General features: G+C 66.7%; 5 protein-coding genes across 5 annotated transcripts in view; 2 read left to right on the top strand and 3 right to left on the bottom strand.

The window, feature by feature from the left end:
* Positions 1 to 510: 510 nt before the first annotated feature.
* On the bottom strand, positions 511 to 1,371 carry PFL1_06590 (uncharacterized protein; the record flags this gene model as incomplete). Its single annotated transcript, XM_007884132.1, has 3 exons — positions 511 to 637; positions 751 to 848; positions 1,000 to 1,371. 3 exons carry the CDS (start codon positions 1,369 to 1,371, stop codon positions 511 to 513), a joined length of 597 nt encoding a protein of 198 aa, XP_007882323.1.
* A 1,273-nt stretch (positions 1,372 to 2,644) lies between these two features.
* Positions 2,645 to 5,097, bottom strand: PFL1_06589 (uncharacterized protein; the record flags this gene model as incomplete). Its single annotated transcript, XM_007884131.1, has 5 exons — positions 2,645 to 2,737; positions 2,846 to 2,992; positions 3,114 to 3,603; positions 3,759 to 4,441; positions 4,564 to 5,097. 5 exons carry the CDS (start codon positions 5,095 to 5,097, stop codon positions 2,645 to 2,647), a joined length of 1,947 nt encoding a protein of 648 aa, XP_007882322.1.
* A 910-nt stretch (positions 5,098 to 6,007) lies between these two features.
* On the top strand, positions 6,008 to 9,417 carry PFL1_06588 (uncharacterized protein; the record flags this gene model as incomplete). The annotated part of the gene is made up of 5 exons (XM_007884130.1): positions 6,008 to 6,054; positions 6,157 to 6,188; positions 6,293 to 6,861; positions 6,973 to 9,243; positions 9,382 to 9,417. The coding sequence occupies 5 exons, from the start codon at positions 6,008 to 6,010 to the stop codon at positions 9,415 to 9,417; spliced, it is 2,955 nt and encodes a 984-aa protein (XP_007882321.1).
* A 1,341-nt stretch (positions 9,418 to 10,758) lies between these two features.
* On the top strand, positions 10,759 to 11,558 carry PFL1_06587 (uncharacterized protein; the record flags this gene model as incomplete). Its single annotated transcript, XM_007884129.1, has 5 exons — positions 10,759 to 10,805; positions 10,910 to 10,954; positions 11,063 to 11,214; positions 11,328 to 11,380; positions 11,511 to 11,558. The coding sequence occupies 5 exons, from the start codon at positions 10,759 to 10,761 to the stop codon at positions 11,556 to 11,558; spliced, it is 345 nt and encodes a 114-aa protein (XP_007882320.1).
* An 876-nt stretch (positions 11,559 to 12,434) lies between these two features.
* Positions 12,435 to 13,776, bottom strand: part of PFL1_06586 (uncharacterized protein) — a gene marked incomplete at both ends in the record, with an annotated part of 3,246 nt that continues 1,904 nt past the window's right edge. Inside the window, 2 exons of the mRNA XM_007884128.1 lie at positions 12,435 to 13,092; positions 13,167 to 13,734. Of these exons, the coding sequence (XP_007882319.1) occupies positions 12,435 to 13,092; positions 13,167 to 13,734 (1,226 nt within the window). The remainder of the gene's footprint in view (positions 13,093 to 13,166; positions 13,735 to 13,776) is intronic.

The following is a 13,776-nucleotide window of genomic DNA, read 5'->3' as shown; positions in this document are numbered from 1 at the left end:
CCCCCCGCGGCCTCTCATTCTCATATGGACTCTCCTCGCCTCGCCATGGCTGGCTGCCATGGGTCTGTCAATGTGCTTGCCCCGCCGCGCCTGCCTACCAAGAAAACTGTCGCCGCCTCGACCCGCAACAAGCACGGCTCTGGTCCAGCAGTGATCATAGAAGAGCTCAATGATGGGGCTTTGCAGCTTTCGGCTTGGCTCTGACGTCCTCCCCTCGTTGGCAGCTGCTCTTGATCGGTGGTTGGCAGCGTGTAGCTCGTGTGCGAGCAGAGCAGGTTGATGGGACAGCAGGATGCATTGCAGCGTGACCAGTCAGAGGCATGTAGGATGTCCGTGTGCTTGCACGGGGACCCTTCTAGAGTGGGTGACAACGACGAGCGAGGGGGAAAGCGAGTGACTGCGATGGGCAAGGAGAGGAGGGCGGGATATCGATATCGAGCCATGCAACCAGACGGGGTGCGACCGACGAGGGCTGCGTCAACGGGGAGCCGCTTCTAGCTTGACCTCGACTTAGTGGATCTTGTCGACCTTGGCCTCGACGAGTTCGATGCCGTCGTGCAGCTTGGCCTCGGCCGTCTTTTCCGAGCCAGACGAGACGACCGACAGGAACGTGTTCCAGAATATCGAGACGACGTTGCTGTCGATGCGTAACGTTGGGGCAGTGGGCAAGGAAATGAGGGAAGGTGAGAAGGAGTCGTCGAGACGAGGGCGCGGTGAGGCGGGGAGGGAGACCGTGCGGGGCTTGCTTACACAAAGAGGAGGCGCTGGTTGGGAGGGACAAAGGCCATGTTGACGGCTTGCACGGGTACCCACACCGCCCAGCCAGTCTTGAGCGTCGACCACCATGACTGCAGCGAACGAGCGAGCGGGGTGGGTGAGAGAGAGTTGGGGTTGACAACGACAAGCGACAACGCGGAATCGTCAGCCTTTGCCAACCTCGACCTCACACTGGCGTGCCCGCACGAGCCGCCGCCCGACACGGCGCAGACAGGAACGCACCTCGTTCAGCTTGGCCTTGACATCGCCCGTAGACCCGCCGGCCATGAGGGTGGTGGCGGTGAAGAAGAGGGCCGTCATGTTGGGCGCGGCGACGAGCTGGTCGAGGGCGACCTTTGTGGCGATGTTGGCGTAGCGGCTCTTGAACTGGACGCGCTCGAGGACCTTGCCGAACCACGTCGCCGCAATGGGCGAAAAGATGGCGCCGCCGTAGAGGCCCAGGCGGGCGGTGCGCCACGGGTCGTGCTGCTTGCCGCGCTTCTCGATGAGCTGCTGTGCGATCACGTCGCCCGTCGCGAACAGCACGCCGCCCGAGAGGCACTGCCGCGGCAGCGTCGAGGATGTCGCGGCGAGGAATCGTTGGAGCGCCGCCATCGTTGCTGTGCCTTGCCTAGCTGCCGTGGAGGAGGGGTTGGGAAGTGGGGAGGGGGTACACAGAGAAGGAGAGAGGGGAGAACGGTGACGGCAGCGGCGGCAGCGCAGATGGCGGCTATAGGTGGTGGTGGTGGTGGTGGTGGTGGTGGCGAGGACAAGGGGGACAAGAGGTCGGGGAGAGTGAGGGGTCGGAGCCCGCTCGTCAAAGCCTGCTGGCGAGCATTGAAGCAGGCATGTTGGCGCCACCGGCAGCTTGCCAGGCCAAGTGCACGGTGGCCGCGCTCTGGCCAGGCCGCCAGGCCAGCAGAAATTCCCATCGCAAAACACCGAGGAAAAGCATCGTTGGCGGGGGCGCACGGCGGCGGCCTCGAAATTCGCCGAGGTCGAGTCGCCAAGCAGAGGTACCAAAGACGCCGCATGTGCACCATCACCTCGACCGACGGCTTACCTTGCCCGAACTCCACCCTTGCAATACCGGCCCAGCCTGTCCGTCCGTCCGCCTGTCTGTCTATCGGTCCTGCACATGTTCAATCGAGCGAGCGATCGGCGAGATACATGGAGGCAGCGAACTGCGTAGCATGGTCGATCATACGGGTCCGAGGGCACTCACTCGCATCGACACGCGGGGCACTCGCGAGAGATCCTGGACATGGCTGCCTCGCTGTCCGGCTCGGCGACTAGCGAGCGATCAAGCAGCGGGCGGATCGCGGGCCGTCAGCGTAACGGCATCAAGACACGACTGGGGCAGGCTGGTGGGTACGCACGCTCCTTCAAGACGAGGGCCGGGCAAGGGCGTCCGGGCGACCCGAGTCGACGCCGGTGCATGGGGCAGGAGCGGCAATCGAGCGACCGTCTCGGCGTGCGTGCGCAGTCGATCATGGATCATTGGACGCACCTTTGCCAGTCGCAGCTAAAGGGGGGGAGTTGGGTGTCTCGTGCGTGGTAGTACAGTGATGGGCGCCATCAAAGGGCGCGCGTTGGTATGCTCGTCGCTGCTGCCGCCGCCGCCGCCGCTGCTGCTGCTGCCGCTGCTGCTGCTGCTGGTGACGGCGATGGTGATCGTTCCGAGTCTCCTTCCTGGCAAAGGGCCAGGTACGCGGGGTCAAGTCGCCGCCTGAGCCAGGCTGATGAGCAACACAAACGACCGGCCGCAGCCTCGACTCGGGTCGCCCGGGAGCTTGGGGAGGGGTGTTCCACTCATCTCCATGTCCGTGCTCGCCTCCCCAGGTGGCTTGCAATGTTCTTGTGCGTCTCGTCGGAGCGCCCTCCTCCCTCAGCCAACAAGTCCTGCAGCGGCCGCGAGCGAGTCGACGACGAGCATCTTCCAAAGTCTGCCGACGAGCGGCTCGGCTTCCTCGGCCAGCACCTGCGAACGGCGAGAGTTGGTGCGGAGACAAGTACGGGCGTGTCAGCTTACGGCCGCGGGATCCTTGCGCCTTTCAGACCGTCCTTTCCCAATTGGCAGGCAACTCACCGGCTCGATGCCGCCGACAAAGTCCTCGGCAGTGCTGTGGGCGCGCAGCGTCTCGACGATAAAGTCGACCAGCTCCTCGACCTTTTCGCCCAGGCTCTCTTCGATCTGCGCGTCGGCCCAGGCCTTGTACTTGCCTTGTATCGTGGCCTTTCGGTCGGCGGACGACGGCAGTCAAGGGAAAACAGCACGCGTCAGCGACAGCCGCTCGATCAGCGCACGCGGCTCTGCAGATGAGCGGACAGGCGGGCCGGTCAATACGGATACGCACCTCGTCAATGTACTCCCACTTTGGCTGCAGCTTGAAGAGCGAGGCGGCGTCGCCGGGCACGCCCTCCTCGATCTTTGCAATCTGCGCCTGCTTCTGCTCCTCTGTGAGGTTGTCGCGCAGCTCGATCCGCTTGAGCCTGCTGGCCCGCTTGCCCGTGTCGTCGTCGTCGGCCTCTCCGAGCAGCGCCGTCGCGGCCACGACGGGAGCGGCCGCAGCGCCTGCCGCGGCACCCTCGGACGCGCCCTCGGCCTTGGCAGCGTTGGTGAGGTTGAGCTTGAGCGGCGCATGCAGTCCGCCCTCTTGCGGCACCAGGATGCCCGCCGCCCGCTGCTGCTCGGCCAGTGCGGCCATATCGGCGGCCTGCTGGGCGAGAAAACGCTCCGTCTCCTGCCGCGCCCGCTCTTGCTCTTCCGCTTCGGCGCGGCGGTCTCGCTCGTCGGCCTCTTCTTCCCGCTGCCGGAACGGCTGGCGTGCGTGCCTCCAGCGCTTCCTGTTTGGGGGCGGGGGGACGAGAAGCGAGAGAGAGATCGGGTTTGGGACGGGAAAAGAGATGTGGCGGCGACGAGGAGCGCGCAAGTCGTCAGACGGGCTCATCACAGAGGGGCGGGTCTCGCAATCGACGCGCCGACGCGCTGCGGCACTCACCTGTCCGTGTGGAAGAGCTCCTTTTCGCGCGCGACGTCGTCCCTCCAGTCTTCCCACTTGCGCAGCAGCGCCACCGCTTCCCTTTCCGCCCGCTCCTTTTCCACCTTGTCGCGGCCGAGCTCCTTTTCCCAGTGGGCGAGCCTCTGGCGCTCCTTGACGGCGTACATCCGCTCGGCCTCGGCGGCGGATGCCCGCTCGTCGGCCAGCTTCCGCTCCCTGCGCTTCCGCTCCTGCAGCTCGTCCAGCTCCTCGGGCTCGAGGTCCGACTCTGGCCTCTGGTCGTGAGAGGCGGGGACGAAGCCGACGGGCCGCTGGTAGCTCTGCGGATCCTGAGATCGGCCGTTGGCGTGACCGGGCTGATGCCCTTGCTGCTGCTGCTGCTGCTGCTGCTGTCCCGCCCGACGCGCCCGTTCTGCGGCCCTCTGCTGTTCGAGCTCAACCTCTCTCCGTCGCGTCGCTTCCTCGCGAGCCGCCGCCGCCTGCCTGAACTGTTCGATCTCGGAGAGGACGCTCCCGCGATGCTCCTCTGGGAGCTCCTCTGGCGGAAGGTCCTTGAGATGCGCCGGGACCTCGTAGGCGGGGCGCGACTCTGTGTTGTCCCCGCCAGCAGCGGCCTCGGTCGCCATCTGCTTGATGAGCTTCTCGACCGCTGATCCGGCGTCCACCTCGTCTTTTTCGTCGCTCTGCATGTGCATCAAAGGCAGAGGGGGGGCCGATCCGGCTGGTGGGTCAGCGTCTCGCGCATGTCCTGCTGCTGGATGAATGCAGCGGATTGGGACCGGGCGGTGCCGCTGCTACTACTCACGTCTGTTGCGATGCGTGTCTGCTCGTACTGTTCGAGGAACTTTTTCGTCTTCTCGTCTGCCTTGACGACGAGCTTCTTTGGCTGCGCCGACTTTGCGTCTGGACCCATGGCGGGCAGCTCCCTGCCGTTGAGCACGTTGATGGCGCGCAGCACCGCATCGGGCTCGCTGTACTCGGCGAACCCGAAGGCCTTGCTGACGCGTTTGAGGTTGCGGAGCGAGCCGCAGGCCTCGAGCAGGCGGACGAGCCAGATGTCGGTGATGCCGGGGGATATGCTGCCGACAAAGAGCGTGGTGGCGGCCTCGGGTGCGAGACCGGAGCTCGGCGTGCCTCCGATCGAGGATGGCGGCTGACCCGGCGTGCCCATCGGGCTTGCCGACGAGCCCTGGGACATGCCCAAAGAGGGGCTCATGGCGGAGCCAGCGGGTCCAGGTCCGTATCCGCCGCTGCCGATACCGCCGCGCGGTGGCCGCGGCGGCAGCGGCGCCATGTTGGGGTTGTTGGCATTCTGCCAATTCGCGCCGTAGCGGGACATGGTGATGGCGTGGAGCCGAGGCGCAGTCGACCGGCAGCAGAGGATATAGACGAGGGCGGGCGGAGGGCGGAGGGCGGAGGGCGGTACGAGGGGGTAGCGGAGGGGAAGACAGGAAAAGGGACGACGCGGCGAAGGTCGAGGTTGAGGAGGCGAGCTGAGAGCGGGCCAGAAAAAAAGTGGAGCAGGAGGTGGGCGAGCCTATGGCGGGATTTCCAGCGTCGACGGTGCCCTCTCGGAGCCGAACAGCTCGCGGCCCCATTTCCCGAACCCCGAGCCTGGCAAAGGCCTGCCAGCTTGGCAGCTCCGTCGCGAACCAGGCCCAGGCCCTGAGGGCTGCCAGGGCCAGCAGGCGGGTTTGAGAAGAAGCTGGGGTCGAGCGCAGAGAGCAGGCCAGCAGGCAGGTCAGTGCGCGCGGGGCAGGCCAGGCCAGGCAAGGCCAGGCCAGGCAAGGCGCCACGCTGGCCCACCCAGCCCTCGCTGAGACCAGGCTGCCAGGCAGGCAAGCCAAGCCAGCCACGCAGCCAGGCCAACAGGCGGGCGAGCGGGGAGCGGCCCAGCACCGTCGCTCCCTGCGAGAGTGCGGGCACAGGCCCTATCGCGACCGTCGACCCAACCTCGTCTCCTCCCCTTCCACCATACCCAGCCTGCCTTCTGCCTCTGTGCCCGTCTCCTCGCCTTTCCCTCTTCGACGCCCGTCTCCCTCCGCCACCTCGCCCGTCGCTCGCGCTTGACCCTCTCTGCCACGACAGTCGGCGGCACGCTCTTCGTCTCTCGAGCCTGCCTGTCGCACGACCCACGACGCCGCTCGCAAGCAGCTCCGCCTCGCCTCTCGTGAGCCCGACCGCCCTCGCCCTCGCCCTCGCCCTCTTGCAGCAGCGACAGCCTCGATCTAGCTTCCCTCCAAGTCGCCATGGCCCAACCACCGCCGCAGCTGCCTCCGGGCTGGACCTCGCAGTGGTACGTGGCGCCGCAGCCCTCAGCCCAGCATTGCGGCGACTCGACCTGCTCACCTCCTTGATGACCTCGCCTGTACATCTGATCGCCTCTTTCGAAACACAGGGACCAGAATGCAGGCCGCCAGATCTTTATCGGTACGTGTCGGCGCCTGGCGAAGGCCCATCTCGACGTGACGAGCCCGGCTGACCTCCATCCCGCATCTCGACCAAACACCCGTCATTCCCACTCTGCCCCACAGAAACGGCCACGGGCAGGACCAGCTGGCAGCCTCCGGTTGCGGGCGGCGGCGCTCCTCCGCCACCCATGGGTGCTAGGCCGACTCACCCGCAGGGCCAGGCTCGGATGTCGATGCCCCAGATGCAGCCCCCACCGGGCATGCGCGCCTCGTCGCTCTCTCCCATCCCCTCGCATGGCCCCGGTGCGCCGGTCTCGCCCCTTTCGCCGGGCGAGAGCCCCGCCGCCCCTCCCGCCTCGATCGGACCGGGCGCCAGCCGAAGGCGCCACTACCCGACCGCGCACCTGGCCGCCAACAGTGTCAGCTACAGCGGCGGCTTCGACGCCGGAGCCGCTTCTGGCGCCACGTACGGGACGCCCCAGGACGCGCAGCCGCAGCTCTTCACCCCGGGTGCGCCCGAGCCGGCGCCCTATCCCGCCCCCGGAGCACCCGGAGCCGCTGCTCCCGTCGCGCCCGGCTACGGTGGAGCTCAGGGCGGCTACGGCCAGCCCGGGGCCGGCGCTATGGCCGGTCTGGCCAACCAGTTCCAGGGCATGGGAGTCGGTGGCGCTGCGGCGATGGGACAGAAGCCGGTGAGTACCGGTCGCGCTGCGGCCGCAACATCTGCGAAAGGAATAGACGATGCTGACCGACCGACCGACCGACCGACCGACTGATCGCTGGCCGCCCCTCGCACTGAGCAGAGCTCGCTCTACACGGTCAATCTCAGCGGCGCACAGCCCAACGTCAACGACCTCGAACGACCGCCGCCGGAGATCCGGCTGCCGCCCAACTCGTGCATCACCTCGAACCCCAAGGCCAACGCCGACCCGTCGTACCAGCGGTGCACGCTCAACGCCATCCCCACCACGTCGGCGCTGCTGACCAAGTCGAAGCTGCCCTTTGGCCTCATCCTCTCGCCCTACCGCAGCGTGCGCGAGTCGGACGGCGACGAGCCGGTGCCCGTCGTCAGCGACACGGTCATCGCCCGCTGCCGGCGCTGCAGGACCTACATCAACCCGTACGTCACGTTCATCGAGAACGGCGCGCGGTGGAAGTGCTGCATGTGCAACATCTCGAACGAGGTGCCGCAGCTCTTTGACTGGGACTCGGAAAAGAACCAGCCGGCCGACCGGTGGCAGAGGCCCGAGCTCAACCACAGCGTGGTCGAGTTCATTGCGCCGCGCGAGTACATGGTGCGCCCTCCGCAGCCGCCCGTCTACACGTTCCTGATCGACGTGAGCTACCAGGCCATCAGCAGCGGCATGGTGGCCACCGCCGCCCGCACCATCCTCGAGTCGCTCGACCGCCTGCCCAACGCCGACAACCGCGCAAAGATCTGCATCATCGGCGTCGACACCAGCCTCCACTTCTTCAGCCTCACCGCCGAGAGCGCCGAGCCCGAGATGCTCGTCGTCAGCGACCTCGACGACGTCTTCCTGCCCAAGCCCAACGACCTGCTCGTCAACCTGACCGAGTGCCGCGCCGGCGTCGAGGCGCTCCTCGGCCGCCTCGGAGACATGTTCAAGGACGCGCCCGTCAACGGCTCGGCGCTCGGCGCGGGCCTCCAGGCCGCCTACAAGCTCATCTCGCCGCTCGGCGGCAAGATCATGGTGCTCACCGCCTCGCTGCCGAGCGTGGGCCCGGGCGCGCTCAAGAACCGCGAGGATGCCAAGCTGCTCGGCACGTCCAAGGAGAGCACGCTGCTGTCGGCCGCCTCGTCGTTCTACAAGACGTTCCCCATCGACTGCTCGCGCAGCCAGGTGTCGGTCGACATGTTCCTCTTTGCGCCCTCGTACACCGACGTCGCCACGCTGTCGTGCCTGCCGAGGTACACGGGCGGCCAGACCTACTTCTACCCGGCCTTCCACGCCGGCCGGTCCGAGGACGCGGTCAAGTTTTCGCACGAGTTTGCCGAGGTGCTGGCGAGCCCGATCTGCTTTGAGGCGGTGCTGCGGCTGCGCGCCACCAAGGGCATCCGGGCCAATGCGTTCCACGGCAACTTTTTCGTGCGTTCGACCGACCTGCTGGCGCTGCCGGCCGTGCCGCTGGACCAGAACTACGCCATCGAGTGCGAGATCGAGGAGACGATCAACGCGCCCTTTGTCGTCTTCCAGAGCGTGGTGCTGCACAGCACCAGCTACGGCGAGCGCCGCATCCGCGTCATCAACCTGGCGCTGCCGACGACCAGCTCCATGTCGGAGCTCTACGCCAGCGCCGACCAGGTGTCGATCGCCACGCTGCTGGCCGACAAGGCCGTCGAGCGCTCGATCCACGCGCGGCTCGAGGACGCGCGCGACGCCGTCTTCAACAAGCTCGTCGACATCTTCTCGACCTACAAGAGCACGATGACGAGCGCCGGCTCCGGCGCCAGCCCGCAGCTGAGCATCGCCAACAACATGGCGCTGCTGCCGCTGCTGCTGCTCGGCCTGCTCAAGCACGTCGGCATCCGCCAGTCGTCGCAGATCCCCTCGGACCTGCGCGCCTACGCCCAGGCGCTGCTGACGACGCTGCCGCCGCAGCTGCTGATCCCCTACCTCCACCCGAGCTTCTACTGCCTGCACAACATGGCGCCCGAGGCGGGCACGACGGGCGCCAACGGCTTCGTCTTCCCGCAGAAGCTCAACCTGACGAGCGAGCGGTTCGAGAGGCACGGCCTGTACCTGATCGAGGACGGCCAGAACATCTTCCTATGGGTGGGCCGGGACGCGGTGCCGCAGCTGTGCCTCGACGTGTTTGACGCGCCGAGCTACAATGTGCTGCGGGGCGGCAAGACGACGCTGCCCAAGCTCGAAAACAGCATGAACCAGCGGGTCAATGCCATCGTCGACCGGATCCGCGAGATGCGCCGCGGCGTCTACCGGCCGCACCTGTACGTTGTCAAGGAGGACGGCGAGCCGAGCCTGCGGCTGTGGGCGCTGAGCCTGCTGATCGAGGACCGCTTCGAGCAGACGCCGAGCTACATGCAGTTTATCGTGAGTACCGGCTTGGCGCGCGCTCGTTGCCCGCGCTGCTTGACGATGGAGCTTGCGACTGACTGCTCGCTCGCCTCCTCCCTCCTTGCGACTCCTTGCTGCTGCTGCTGCTGCTGCTGCTGCTTGCGCGCCACACAGGGCCAACTGCGAGACAAGGTCAACGGCGGGTCCTGAAAGGTCGACGAGCCTCTGGCCCTGCGACCCAGCATCCGCCTCCTGCGAGGCGGCACCAAGCCAAAAGAGCCGACTGCTGTAGCTTGAGCGTACATGTGCAGCTTTGTATATCCATGCATCCCAAATCATGCCCGACGAGCGTCTCGAATGGGCCCGGCGCGATCCGGGGCTCAAGGTCGTGGCAGGCACAAAGAGGAGGCCAGAGAGGAGGCCAGAGATTAGGGCGGGGGCGGATCCGACTTTCGGCCCAGAAGGCGAGAGGCCAGGCCAGGCTAGGCCAGGCTAGGCTCCTCTAGCTGACGCGGTCGAGACGCGTCCTCGAGGCCCCCAGGCAGGCCAGGCCAGGCCAAGCCAGGCCAAGCCAGCCTTGGTCCGGCTCGCAGGCTGGCCGTCTGTCTGCCTGCGCCCGGTTTTTTTCTTTTCCTCTTTCTCGTGCCTGGCAGGCCGCCGCACTGCGGGCCGGCCTCTGTGTGTGTGCTTTTTGGGGAAGAGGCCGGGGCAGCGGGCGGGGCGGGGTGGCCAGGCGGGCGACCTGCGTGGGCTACCGTGGCCCAACCCAGCCTGGCCTGGCCTTGCCTGTTGTTCTCGGCCAAGGGCTTGGGGTCAAGGCTCGTCTGCTGCTTAGCCTGGCTGGGCTCTGGCAAGCCAGCCGGCTCGGACCCTCGCGCGTGTCTCTATCTGTGCCTTGGCTGGGATGGCCTCGCCTGGCCCGGCAGCTCCTCTGCTCCCCACCACCACCATCGCCATCGCCATCGCCATCGCCACCAGCACCATTGTCATCTCCCAGCCCGCCCTTTGCGCCCCGCCTGTCCGAGGCCTCATCACCACAAGACTACTCGCTCAGCCCTGAACTGCATCGACCCAGCACATCCACATCGTCGGCGGCCACTTCATCTCACATCGGCCTCGATCCTTGGCGCGAAGAAAAACAAACCCGGCGTCCGAAGGTCAAGACAAGGTCCCGCACCGGTCCTCTGTTGCTGTCACATCCACCGCACCCGGCGCTCAACGTCTTGCGCGCGGCATCGCATCGCCCGGACCTGCCTCTGGCGAGCTCGAACGCCAACACATCGACGCTTGCGGCCCCAGCGCGGCTCAGTTTGCACCGTCTGCTACGTCGTTGCCCCACTCCTTGCGCATCGATAGCGTCGCCTCGACTGCGCTCTCCTAGCTCGGACTCTGCCACCGGCACCGCCATTCCCACTCGTCGACGGCAGGGCCTCGCACGCACGCCGACAGACCCGGCCGCACCCGCAGACAGCGCACCATCGTCCAGTCTGCCCCTTTGAGCGACCGACATAGCCCAAACCCCCTCACACCACCCGCCGCATCACCACCACCATGGCCAAGGAAGCTAGGGAGCCGACGTACGACGACTACGTCGAGAGGTGAGTCTCGCTCGCTCCGTCAGGCTCGAGGCTGCAACGGCGCGCTCGATCCGTACCTGCCGTGCACCAGCTCACCTAGCGCGCGCTCCCTCCGCCGACTACAGGATCCACTACTCGGACAAGTACTCGGACGACAAGTGGGAATACCGGTGAGTCGACGTCGATGCTCGCCTCGCGATTGCCTTGCCGTTCAGCCTAGCTTACACACTCGCCGTCGTGGTCCTGCTGCTCTCGTCTGCTGGCACCGCGCCCTTCAGCCACGTCATCCTGCCAAAACCGCTGCTGCGCCTGATCCCCAAGAGCTACTTTGACCCCGAGGAGCAGGGCGTGCTGCGCATCCTCTCGGACCAGGAGTGGAGGGGCCTCGGCATCACACAAAGCGTCGGGTGGCAGCATTACGAGGTGCACGGTGCGTCGACCTTGACACTGGCCTCTGCTGCGCTGCGCGCGGGGTGGGTTCCAGGATGCCATCCACTGACTCGTTTCGCTTCGCTTCTCTGTTTCCCCCTCGCCCTCGGACAGCACCGGAACCGCACATCCTCCTCTTCCGGAGGGAAAAAGACTACCAGCAAAAGGTAAGGTCGAGGTCCGCTGCCGTTGCTCTGCCCCTCTCAAAGCGAGATTGCCGTTCCCCAGCTGACGCCTCTTCGTCGCACCCCTCGCACCCTTTGCTATCTTCCGTGTCATCTCCTCGCGCCGCCTTAGTACGGACCCCAGGGCAAGCCCGCAGACCTGCAGCGAGTCAGGAGGTGATGAATGGTGGTGGCCTTGATCGACGGGCCGGCTCGAATCGGGGTCCAGGTCCAAGGTTGGCCAGACGGGGCGAACCAATTCGAGTCGAGTCGAGTCGGGGCCTGGGCCGGCACAGAGCGGCGCGGCACGGCACAGTAGCATGCCTCGGTAGCGGAGCACGAGACGATGAGGGCTAAAAGAAATGGAGCCAGGAGCGGCCAACGAGATGGAGATGAAGGACAAAGGCAACGAGGGGAGGCAGTGGGAGCCAAGTCGACGGGCGCGAGCCAGGCACGCGCGCCCCGATGGACAGAGAGAGGGGGGCGGATCCAAGTTGGCGCGCCCAGCGAGAGGAACGTCGAGGGTGCCGACTGACGGCACACTGCAATCCCAACCCATCCCAGTCCAGGCTAGGCGAAGCCAGGCGTGGCACCGCATTCCATCTCGATCTGCTTCGGATCGGACGCCACCTGGGCGTTGTCGCGTTGCATGGTACCGGGTTCATGACTCGATGCGGTCTTTCACTCCCTCTCCAGCCCGCCAGCCCGCCAGCCAGCCAGGTAGGCAGGTAGGTAGGCAGGAAGGCGGGGTAGAAGAAGGGCAGGCGGTGGCAGAGGGTGCCAAGCTAAAGGGAAAAGACGGATGGGGCATTAGAGAGAGTGTAGCAGATCCGTTTGGTCGTGACTTGTAGCAGGTTGAGCACAGCACAGTACAGCACAGCGAGGAAGGAGGAGGGAGGGGGGTCTAGAGGTGTGCCAACAAGACGGAACGAGACGAGGTGAGAGCGTGTATGAATGGTGATGCAGAGACGATGAGCGGATAAGATAGGGGAGCGACGAGTACAGTGGTGGTGTACCATCATCAAGAGGAGGGAGGGAGGGAGGGAGGGGGGCAGGGTTAAAGTTCAAACCGTGGAGGAGGCGAGATCCTCCCCTGCCCCTGCCCCTGTCCCTGTCCCGCAGAGACGGGACCAAGATCCGGTTCCTCGCCCACCTCCATCCCCAACCCCCCACCACCACCACCACCACCGCCAGCAGCGACGGCACCATAAGCGACGCCGGACGCAGAAGAGATGCTCCACTGCCTCTCAAATTTGGGGCTTCCGCCAAACGTGCCAAAGCTATCGGCGACCGAACGGCGTTCCCACGCCTCGTGCTCTTCCGACTCGTCATCGTCACCACCGCCGCCGCCGCTGCAGCCCACGAGGGAATGGGCCCGCGTCGAGGGAGCGGTGGCGTTGTAGAGCATCGTATCCCGCTTTGATGCCGACGATACCGACGACGACGCCGCAAAGGGCAGAGAGGGTCGGCGCTGCGACGCCATCATCGACGCCGCCGAAAACGACCGCGGCATACCCGCACCCCCGCCACCGTCTTCGCCATCGCCGTGCTGCGACCCGGAATGCGATAGCGCTAGGCTCGGAGACGACGGCACCGTCGGTGGCGATCCGCCGAGCGAGGGCGTCGAAATCGGACTGCTCGACACTCCTCCGCCCGCCTCGATCCCGGCGGCAGCAGCAGCGGCAGAGGCAGAGGGGGCGCGCGGCGGTGCGTAGCTCGGCACGGGCGATTGCTTGGGCAACGGCCGCAGCTGCCGCGAGTTGCGGCGCGATCCCGTCCCCCGCTCGACGAATGGCGCCGATGCCGTCTCGTCGTTGCATCCTCGTCTTCATCGTGGTCGTGGTCGTGGTCGTGGTCGTGGTCGTGGTCGTGGTCGTGGTCGTGGTCGTGGTCGTGGTCGTGGTCGTGGTCGTGGTCGTGGTCGTCGCCGTCGTGGCCCTGACGATCACCGCGCTCGTCCTCGACATCGCCATCGCCGCCAGCCTCGTCATTCTCGCTGCCCGTGGCCAGGCCGAGCCCGCGCAGAGCCTCGACGACCTTGCGGTCCGGGCTGCGACGTGGCAGCTGCGGCGGCGAACGCTGCACCGGCGTGGCCACCAGGCTGCTCCGGTCGCTCATCGACTGCCGCCGCGCCGCACGCGCGCCGAGCGACTTTACGCTCTCGCCCGACAGCCGCGTCGCCGAGCGGCTCTCCGGCAGCTTCTTGGCCACCAGCACGCGCCGCGCCGTCAGGATGTCGGGCACCTCTTCCTCGACGTCGCTCCGGTCGGTCGTGGCCGCGACCGCGACCGGCGCGTCGAGGTTGGCGTGGTGGTCGCCGTCGGCGTCGGCGTTGGCGGCCGTGGGCCTCTTGCGGCCTGCCGGCGTTTGACGGCCTCCTCGGCCGACCTGCGCGCGTC

This window comes from Pseudozyma flocculosa (genome assembly GCF_000417875.1).
Source record: "Pseudozyma flocculosa PF-1 unplaced genomic scaffold scaffold00027, whole genome shotgun sequence".
Taxonomy (NCBI): Eukaryota; Fungi; Basidiomycota; class Ustilaginomycetes; order Ustilaginales; family Ustilaginaceae; genus Pseudozyma; species Pseudozyma flocculosa.
Note: the sequence above shows the minus strand (reverse complement) of the source record. Positions and strands in the feature narration are given on the sequence as shown.